Raw genomic sequence first — 10,125 nt, 5'->3', positions numbered from 1 at the left:
GACGTTTTGAAGTTAACCAGTAAACAAAATACCACGGAACATACCCACAACACAATAAACAACACCGTGGGCAAACTGCCCTTACAGTGTTTAGTTTTAAATGTATCTGTTTTCGACTTCGTCGTTTTTTCCTCTGAGTTTGATGGACTTCCCATTTTGAAGACGGCAAAATGGTTTAAAAACTTTTAATATAATTTCTGTTGCTGCTTTGCCGCGGTTAGAGCTTCTGATGTCAGATAGTGACTTTGTTAAAGTAGTCGAGTCATCAGTAGAATGACCGTTTCATAGCCGAGCATCTTCGAAAGACATTCACAAGTTGGCTTGCGACAGCTGCACGACTGTGGTGATTGGTTACGCGCAGTCAGGACAGACCAGCCAGTCCCACACAGGATGGCGATAATGTACACTTCTAAAGAGAAAGTAGCCTCCCCAGTTAATTTACGGTGCAAGAGTAGGCTAATATACTTAACGTTATATCAAGCACCCTCTCCCATCTTGTAAACGTGAATGATATTCTAAGCGTTCGACTTACTCACGGATAAGAAAAAAATGTTGGCCATCGCATACTTCCATAGGAAGTACATTAACACATTATCACTGTCAAGCGAATGATTCGCCAATCGATCACTAAGACATGAATAGGTCAATCTCCATGCCCTAGCTCCTACTGCATCCTTGTCCGAATCTAGTCAGTTTGGGTCATTGTTGCCATCACCTGGCTGAAAAATACCATTACAATCACTTATCTACATCCTCAAACATTATGAAGTGTTTACCAAACTTAATCAAATGAGTCTACCCAGGTAAATTGGCTTGTATCAACCAGATAGATTTATTTTTATGGAGACTTCATGGTTGTTATAGGGTTTTGTCATGGATAGAAAGCATGCCACTTCTTTGATCAAGTTTGAGAACAGGAACAGGTTTATTAAACAATCACAAATCATCAAAACAGCAATCATCAAAAAGAAAATAAGTACATAAATAGAAGCTTAGAAAACAGTCACACACACACACAGCCGCAAGTCAACAGACAGGTAATCTCGTAGGAGGACTGATGCAGTCTATACGAATCTCCTTTGGAGAGCAGAAATCGCAGCGTGTGTCCGCGTACGCGTGTACGCCTTGGTTCCCTCTCTGCAACGGCGCGCAAGCACGCACGCCGGGGTCATTTCCGACGGTCTTTCCTCAGAGGATCGAAGAAGGGGTGCCAGATGGCCTCCTCCAGGGTGAGACGTCTGGACACGTCGTACTCCATCATCCCGTGGATGAGGTCGAACAGCTGCTCGTCGTCCCAGCTCTTCGACAACATGTATTGCTGGGGGGGGGGGGAACCGGGGGGTTAACACCCAAACAGTTTACGTGGATCTACACAGCAGACAAAGGCTGAGCCAGTTGGCTCGCTGCACCTGGTTTGGCGTTCGCATACGGCGAAGAGGGCCATTTCCCCCTTGACTCTTCTCAGAACGGACCAATTTTAAACGGCGGGATTCAAATTTCTGAGGAGCGATCGAAAGGGAGAAAGAAATGGTTTGTACCTTGAGGGGTTTGCAGTGCTTCCGCACGTATCGTCCTGAGGAGCTGTGCTCGTCCCAGTCCAGACGCTCGTGATGCACGTAGCGGCGCTTTCTGGAGACGTAAAATGGAAACGTCATTCAAACCGGCCCCTCCCAAAGGGCTTCCAAGGCAGAGCGCCAACCAAACAGCAACTACCGGGGAGCCTATGACCCTCATTGGGGGAATTCAACACCTCCGAGATCCCATTTGGCAGTCTTGGAACAGAACACATGACGTGGGGAGCACGACGAGGCTATTTCAGAAGGTCAACCCGAATGCTCCCCCTGCATGACCATTGCCTACGGTTTACACATGGGGCCCAGGAACTGAGGACCTACTTGGTTTTCTGTAGCAGGTGGGCCGGTATGGGGCCCAGAACCCTTTCCATCATGGCCAGGTGCTCCTTGCTGTCGTGGGTCTGAAACGCAGCGGAGAGAAGGGTCAGTCCACATTGGACCGAAAGGGTGTTGCCGCTCATACAGTTGTGAGGCGAGGGGTAATGAGCTGTAATGTCTGTATGGTCCCCTGGGTACCTGGAAGAGGGTGAGCCCCAGGTAGTACTCGATCAGGATGCAGCCCAGGCTCCACACGTCGCACGCCTGGTTCCAGCCCAGCTCTGAGCAGGGGAACACCAAACACTTCAACACATATACACGTGTGAAAGAAAATGCATATATACCCTTAGACCCACCTTCGGAGAGTTTTTGTGTGCGTGTGAGAGAGATATTGAGTGTGTACACACCCAGGATGACCTCTGGCGCGCGGTAGTGCCTCGTGGAGACCACCGAGGTGTGGTGCTCGTGGTCGAACGTGGCGTTGCCGAAGTCCACCACCTTCACGTCCAAACACTTCAACGTCCTCTCGTCGCGCTTCTGGAACGCGCACACGCACACACACACACACGTGCCATGGGTAACACGTTAGGAACACACACCACCACATAGCGCACAATCTTTGGTGTACATGTCGCAATACAACTGACCATTTTGGAGTTGTACTTGATGTCGTAGTCCGATCTGACAAACAGGATATTCTCGGGCTTCAGGTCAGTGTGGGTCAGCTTGTTCCTATGGAGGACTGGAACACACCCAATGAAACGCAGTGTGACTTTCAGCTCGTCAAGTACACCACATTTGCTGCCAGAACTAACCTAGGGGTCCAACTCCCCCAAATAGCTAAAGACAACAGAACATACATAGATATGTAACCATATGTATTTTGAGAGAAGGCTCCTACGAGAAAATCAGCCACTTGTTTCCTGAATAGACATCAGGTATTGATCTGGGGCTTTGTAGTTTTGCGTGGTGACGTTAGCATCAGAACCAGAACCAGCATTATTGGCAAAGTATACACACATTCAAGGAATTTGGCTCGGGTACTCGCACGGAAACAAAAGAACAAGGGCAAGTGGACCGGGCAAAATAAAGATGAAAATAACACCGCTAAAATCGAATCACGTGTCCACATGGCAGCATGTGCGAGAAGAAAGGGAGGGGGGGGCGGAGCTCACAGCAGACGGCTCGGATGATCTGGTAGGCCATGTGACGGATCTGGTGGACGGAGAAGGGCAGGAATCCGTTCTCCTTGATGAAGTCGAAGGTGCTCAGGCCGAGCAGCTCGAACACGATGCAGACGTGACCGTGGTAGTCGAACCAGTCCAGCATACGCACGCACGCGCTGGGGGAAGAGGAGAGCGAGAGAGCGAGAGAGAGAGAGAGGGGAGAGGCTGGTTCAATCCGTGACAGTTGACTTGGCTTGTTGCTCTCAGGTGAGCGCTGGATGTCAACTCACATTACTCCCATCACGTCTGTACTCCACTGGCTACCGGTTTTTCTTGTAGGCATATACAAGCACATACAAGATAACCGTGCTAACGTTGACATGTAGCGGACATTACATTTAGTCATTTAGCAGACGCTCTTATCCGGGAGGGTGAAGCGCCTTGCCCAATAACGTCATTTAGCACGGCAAAGAATCAAACCGCCAACCTTCTGATTAATAGCCCGATTCCCTAACCGCTCAGCCATCTGACCCAACATTTAAAGGCACTACACGGTTTTGGCACCCGTCTACGTCAGTGAACTGCTTCTCCCCTTCAACCCGACTCGCTCTCTCAGGTCCTCTGGGCTTGGACTCTCTGTCCCTAGAGGCGTTTCGGTGTAACTGTTCCCAAAATTTGGAACTCACTCCCCCAGTCTCTTCGCAGCATCACATCCATCTCAATTCAAAACGTATCCGTTTTCTCAATTTCATCGGTCCTAATCTGTTGCTATGTATTTTCTCGGTGTCATGTTTCATTTGCTGTGTTTGGTTGCATGATGCTTTTTACTTTTCGTGTTTGTCCATGTTTTTGTACGGTATTACTATTGAAAAGTGTCCTTGAGTTCGGGAAAGGCCCTATTAAAAATGTCACTTATTATTATTACTATCATCAGGTGTTAAGTGTCGGTTTGGTGAAGCCTCGGTCGACTCACAATCTGCCTTCGTTGTCCAGCGAGTTCATCTCCTCCAGGACTTCCACCTCCGACATGGCCGCCTCGCGGTAGCGGTCAATGTTCTTTATGATTTTCAGCGCCACGCGGTACTCGTCTCTGGAACAGGGGGTGGTCGCCAACGAACAAGGAGACGGGGACAACACAGGGACAACACAGGGACATGGAGGCATTTTACGATGGCAAGAGTCCCATTTTTAGGGTCAGTGAGAAACAATCGGAATGTTCCGGTGTGGGCACTGGTGCTGTCGCTCACTTCATCATGTCTTTGCACTCCACCACCTTCCCAAAGGCTCCTTCTCCGAGCGTGGACACGATCTCGTCTGCGGAGGGCGAGAGCACACGGTCAGCACGGCCGAATGGAGCCGCTGAACATGCAGCCTGACTAGACTAGCTGTCGCCTTGATGTAGCAAGATACACACACACACGCACACACACACACAGGTTAACGTTGGTTTTAGTCAATCCTGAAACTAGACAACTAGCTGATCTCGCGAGCTAGACTAGCTGATCTCGCTGACCTGGCCTCGTCTGAGGAACTCGACAGATGGAGTCAAACAGAGAGCGTTGAAAACTCCACCGTTTGACAACATACAGTTCACTAAAGAGGGGACCTCTCTCCTCTCTCCCCCCCCCCCCCCCCGTAACGCCCCAAAGCTAGCCTACACTCTGGTGAAACATGAAACGAGAAGGGTTATATACAGAGACAGAGAGGAGAAGAGGTGGGAGTGCTGTACATCTTGCTTTCAGTACGAGTCCATTGTGATAGATCAGGTGACCCTCCTCGTCATCCTCAAAACTCCGGGACTTTTTCCTTCTCTGGTTCCTCTGGAAGTACGGAGGGGGGTGGCAGCGAGAAGGGGGGGGGGCCGCCGAACGGGGCAGGCGCGGAGGAGGGGGGGGGGGCGGCAACGGGCGCCGTCATCGTCATCGACAAGCCGCCGGGGACCAGGGACGGGAGGAGGAGGCGTGTCGTCGTCCCGGGAGGGTGCGTCGGCGGAGAGGGGGAGGAGGGTTTTCGCCGGCGTGCAGGTGGGACGCCCCCCAGGGAAGGGCGGGGCCACAGCGGCGGCGGCAGCAGCAGACAATTCAAACGCATCCCGAGAAACGCACAGCGTGGCACCACATGGTGTGTGTTACAGAAGAAAAACATGGCGACAACATTTTCAGACATGAAACAATACAGGAAGTTTGTTGTTTGTTTTTAAACGAGAGAAGAAGTAGTGACATCATATTAGAGTGACAATTACATCATCCTGGGTTCTGATGGCTCAGCTAAATGACACAGGTCCAAAACCTGTCCATTCAATCACGAAAAGCCCAATTCTTACTTTGGGTCAAACTATAAAGCTATTTAAAATGAGATAATATGTTCTTTGGTAAGGTTACAAATGAAATTATGAAGCTGTTCACAATACGCCAACAACCGAAGATGATAGTTGTCCTACTGCCTAGAGCAGTCCTACATCCTAGCACCTAGGGACGGAGCAGGCAGTGCAGCTGGAGAGGGAGCAGGAGGAGGAGTGGGGGGGTGGGGGGGCATACCGAGTCCGACTGAGTCCGGCTGTGGCGTCTGGACCGGTGGCGAGTGTGGCTGCTCCTGTGGCTCCGGCCGCTGCGCGCTGACGACTTGCTGTAATGATGCCACTCCCTGTTCTTCTCGTCCCTGGCCGGTTCGGCCCTGGCCGGGTCCCCCTGGGGGTCGCTGTGGGCCCCCTGGCTTGTGGGGGCCCCGTTGGGCTCCTTGGCCCGCTGGTCCCTGCCCTCCAGCCTCCCGGGGTCCACACGACACCTGCGGACACGGGGGAGGAGGGGCTGGTTCGCGCACGCAACAATCCAAGAACGTACATACAGGCGATTTACGCAACAGGAAATGCACCCACACACGCGCGCGCAGAACCGTGGCTCGATATCACAGCTTTTAAATAACCACGGGTAATCGAGACAAGCATCAGACTCTGCTCGACATAGCTCTACCATATCACCCTGCAAACAGACATGCTGTGACCCAGCCACCCGCTGCAGGCGCCAGTACTGACGAGGGGAGCGCCGCTAGGGTCAACCCAGAGGATGCAGGATCAAGACGGGGTCGGGGGGTGGTGACACGCTGGTGGCAGAAGTTACTCAGTTCCTCATCGGCCCCTTTCAGCACGAATGCCTGGTGGCACTTTGTGTGTTCCCCTCTGAGGCACCATGGGCATCGGGTGTCTTCCAGAAGGGGTCTCCCTTAGTGCGGGGGGCCTACGCTGGGCCTGGTCGACGCTCTCCTCTCACAACATGCCTGACTGGGATGCCTGCACCTGTCAATGTTTTAGTAGTAAATCCATCCACAGAATGTCCCACTACCTCACAGCGTACTCTTGCCACTCACTTAAGATTCAATCCTTCACAGGAAAGCAGTGGAGATGACATCGTGTTCCATTTGTCCTGAGGCAGCAAACAATTATAGCAGGAATTATGATGTTATTGCTGTGCGTGTTAAATGTGTCTTGTTGCATGTGTGGATGACTCGGAAAATGACACAATCCTGGGGATCACACAATACTGGGACCTTACAAAGGCCCGTTAGTGCACACAGCTGGAAAGAAGCTTCAAATAAATATTTGCCAAACATTTGAAAGATCACCAATCACTTCTTATATAATTTGGTAGCTGAGATGCAGTTACATTGCAGTACTTTCGAATGGAACTACTTATACTTCACTGTGGACAAAAGTATCTGCTAAATGATTAACGCAATGTTCCTTCACAACACAATTAATTCACAGACTTTGACAAAGTCCACCAGACATTCTATGTTGAGTTGAACATTGATGTAACGTAGCAACACATTTGTTTTCTGTCCACTTCACCAGCCTGTACACCACACAGAATAACATCACAAAAACATGCTATTGGCTTGTTGAGCAAAACACACTTTACCTTTCGTACGTTTTGAAGTGGTGATACTGCCTGAGGGGTTTCTTGTCTCTGTCACCGCTTTGGGAGCTTCGCCGCAGGCGTTTGCGAACCTCCACCTTCTCCTCCCAGCTGTATTCCTGGACCCAGGCATCGGGCGAGCGTAGCCGCTTCGACCGCCGCATCTGCCAAACAAGGAGTCCCACACATTGAATGTAATAAAATGTTACGATGCAGAAAGTTTATCCCCAAACATTCCTATAGATATAGCTACGCTGTTGACACGAAGCCAGCTGCAACGAAGGGTGGCCGTGCCCCAAGCCTCGGATAGAGGAGTTCCTATTTCCTTAGTGAGAAGATGGCTCGTCTGTCATAGAGATTGACACCCTCTTAGATGTGAGCGTAAACACCGCTGTGGACACAGCCAAAAGGCTATTCAATTACGTGTGATTGAATTTAATAGAGTACATTTTAGCAACTTATACTCAATAAATGTTGACCCATGGAAAAGCTATAGTCACCGCCAGGTCGCTCCAGTAAATCAATAGCTTGTCTCAAGGCGTGTCCCTGCCTGAACTACTAACAAAACAATATAGCCCTAAGCCTAGCTAGCTAAACTACGTGATGTCGCAAACATTTAGTTAAGATAGGAAGTCACATTGGCTAAGTATGTAGCTAGTAGCCAAGCTGTTGCTTGCGTGGTATTGGGAGTTTGAAGCAGATAATGCTATAGTGTGGCAAAAAGCAAATAGACAAAACACTGGAGTCGCTGGTTAGCTGACTTGCTAGTAAGTACTCTGTAGCCTTCTGAGCTAGTCATCGTCGGGCTGGCTAGCTACATACAGTAGCGAAGCTGTAGCCAATACAATGTCAATGGCGACGTCAAATCTATGCTAGCTGGGCAATGTTACTGTACCGTACAGTGTACGGTGTGTTGTTAAGGCGGCGAGCGAGTTCGACGTAACGTAGAGCGATTAAATTTCTCTCTTAAATATAAAAATATCCCCACCTTAACAACTAGTTATTTCAGGTTCTGTAATAAGACACTGTACTCTCCAGATAGATGATATTTGAAGTCAGCTTGCTCTGCTAGATTGCTAGCTCGTTATGTTTACGACGCCAACGAGCAAAATGGCGACTGCCGTTCAGGAACAAAGGCAAGATGTGTTTTCACGACACTGTTGGCAGATGCACGGAAAGTTGAGTTTATAAGTAAATTGTCTTTTAGCCAATGTAAAAGATTACAATAATACAAGTATAACACAGTTTAATTTTATTGAAACAGAAATATATTTATACATTTTAAAACATTGTTTTCCAACACTGAATTGGAGACCATTTTGCCCCTCCCAGTCAAAGGGCAGTCACTGGCCAAAGGTCAAAACTGAGTACAAACTGTTTTTTGAGGGTGTAATACTTGCTTTGACTCGTTGCTGATCTTATGTCTCAATTGTTGAGTGTTAATTACTGTTTTTGACAGAAAATAGGGGGTTATCAGCAGTAACTTCAAAACAAAAGTAAATTGAAATTAACCACCTTGAAGCACCTTCGTGAAGTTGGAGGTTCTTGAAGCCCATTTTCACCGTTCCACTCAAAGACCAGTTAATGCCAGTGGGATTTCAGTGTCAATTTTTGACTATAACAGTAGGCCCATTGCAGATTAAATAGTACATACAGCGTGTGTGTGTGTGTATGACCTCATGTATTTGAGCCACAAGAACATCAGCACCGCACATATCCTGCATTCATTTTCTTCTTCTTTGATTGATGGATCACAGCCAACTTAAAGGTGTATACACCACCATCATACTGTGCAGGAGAGTGTGTTCAGTCAGGGCCAATACCGTACAGTACACCATATTCCACTACTGTGTTTTTAAGAAATCTACCCACCTCTACCCTCTCCAAAATCAACACCACCACCATCAATTCCACCAACAGGTCACTTCTGTGTGACTCACCCATCTTTGTACTACGAAGGGCAGCAGCCGATTCTGAACACATCACCACCCATAGGGGCCTCACCCCCTCCTCCAGCCACCTCAACCTCACCATAATGTCCACCCTCTCTGCTGTGTAAGCTGTTACACAATCAATCAGCCTCACCAGAATGCATGCCCCAAATTCTGCTATCCACACGCCTGCACTACCCGTAAACACCTGCTCACTGACCTGACTTCTAGTGGACATTGCTTTCTGAATGTCTATTTAGATGTTAAGTGAGCAGTGCAGTATGTGAACAATGCCGTTTGCGTATCGTATGGACAAACGTACATGTATGAAACTGGAGAATATTGAATATTGTTCACCCAAACACATGACCCATGGTGACATATGGGTAGTAGAATTGAAAAAAAAAAGTTTAAGAGTTTGAGAGTTTAAGATTCCAGATGGTGTTGACACAAACTAATGCCCTGCCCTGACCCGACTCTGCTGAAGGCATCGTCAATTCTCGGACATGCAAGACTCGAATGTTTATGACCACTGCTTTAGCTAACATTAGCCCTCTATTTTATAAATAAGTTTGCCATTAAATGTGGCCTTTGCGAAGAAAGACACAAAGTCTGTCAACAAAGCTGGTTTCAAGTAAACAAGGTGTCATTATTTGAAGGCAAGTAACGTTTAAATGATTTGTTAGATTGCTGTCCGACAGCCTTGTGCAGACTACCCCGTTAAGCAATGCTTTTATTGTGTTGTTGAGTGGGTTAACAGACAACCACCACCCACCTGGCTACTGTCTATCACAAATTAAATTAGGTTTTTAATTGACAAATTGTTGTTTCTTTATTGAGGGAGACGTATGATTCTCAAACTCAGCATATGTCTTCAGTATTGAGAGTCAGTAATGATGAAGTGGACCATAAACTTCCATCAACTGACTTGTCTTGTCTGTCAGCAGGAGGTAGAATAGCTTGAAAAAACACAACAGGTACAGTCATTTGATTCCACAAAGCACACATCCAGTATCAGCCTAATCCTGACCAAGGAAAGAAAAAACAACTGGATAAAAACGACCACAACCAGCATGAGCCACTTTAGCTTAGTACACCGTACACCAAGGTTCAGCCAGAAAAGTGTGATGCTGCCCTCTAGAGGAAAATTGCGGGAAAACAGATGGACCACGTCGCAATCAGACAAATCTCAAAGATCAAGATATATGAGATGGCGAAAAGCAGA

At 48.2% G+C, this 10,125-nt stretch overlaps 1 protein-coding gene across 4 annotated transcripts; it reads right to left on the bottom strand.

The window, feature by feature from the left end:
* Nucleotides 1-906: 906 nt before the first annotated feature.
* LOC146288414 (dual specificity protein kinase CLK4-like) lies at nt 907-8,087 on the bottom strand. 4 transcript variants are annotated; one of them, XM_084697957.1, is made up of 13 exons: nt 7,958-8,087; nt 6,973-7,133; nt 5,596-5,842; nt 4,788-4,878; nt 4,306-4,372; nt 4,032-4,148; nt 3,068-3,234; nt 2,540-2,634; nt 2,300-2,429; nt 2,091-2,173; nt 1,896-1,975; nt 1,539-1,629; nt 907-1,318 (listed from the first exon to the last, which is right to left on the bottom strand). In XM_084697957.1, the coding sequence occupies exons 2-13, from the start codon at nt 7,131-7,133 to the stop codon at nt 1,169-1,171; spliced, it is 1,479 nt and encodes a 492-aa protein (XP_084554083.1). In that variant the 5' UTR covers nt 7,958-8,087; the 3' UTR covers nt 907-1,168. The 4 variants fall into 4 exon arrangements, with proteins under 4 accessions (XP_084554083.1, XP_084554082.1, XP_084554085.1 ...); XM_084697956.1 differs by lacking the exon at nt 7,958-8,087 and adding an exon at nt 7,470-7,635 and having other exon boundaries at nt 6,973-7,360; XM_084697959.1 differs by lacking the exon at nt 7,958-8,087 and adding an exon at nt 6,422-6,477 and having other exon boundaries at nt 6,973-7,094.
* Between the last annotated feature and the right edge of the window lie 2,038 nt (nt 8,088-10,125).

The sequence above is a fragment of the Hypomesus nipponensis genome, chromosome 5, assembly GCF_054491055.1.
Source record: "Hypomesus nipponensis isolate SF chromosome 5, ASM5449105v1, whole genome shotgun sequence".
NCBI lineage: Eukaryota > Metazoa > Chordata > Actinopteri > Osmeriformes > Osmeridae > Hypomesus > Hypomesus nipponensis.
This window is presented reverse-complemented; position numbering and strand designations above follow the sequence as displayed.

Bases quoted from the DNA above. Each gene is read 5' to 3' on its own strand.
- LOC146288414 (XM_084697957.1), bottom strand. From the start codon at position 7,133: ATGCGGCGGTCGAAGCGGCTACGCTCGCCCGATGCCTGGGTCCAGGAA. The intron at 5,843-6,972 runs GTAAAGTGTGTT...CCGTGTCCGCAG, and splicing joins CACTTCAAAACGTACGAAAG to GTGTCGTGTGGACCCCGGGA. The intron at 4,879-5,595 runs GTATGCCCCCCC...CCGTACTTCCAG, and splicing joins GCCGGACTCAGTCGGACTCG to AGGAACCAGAGAAGGAAAAA.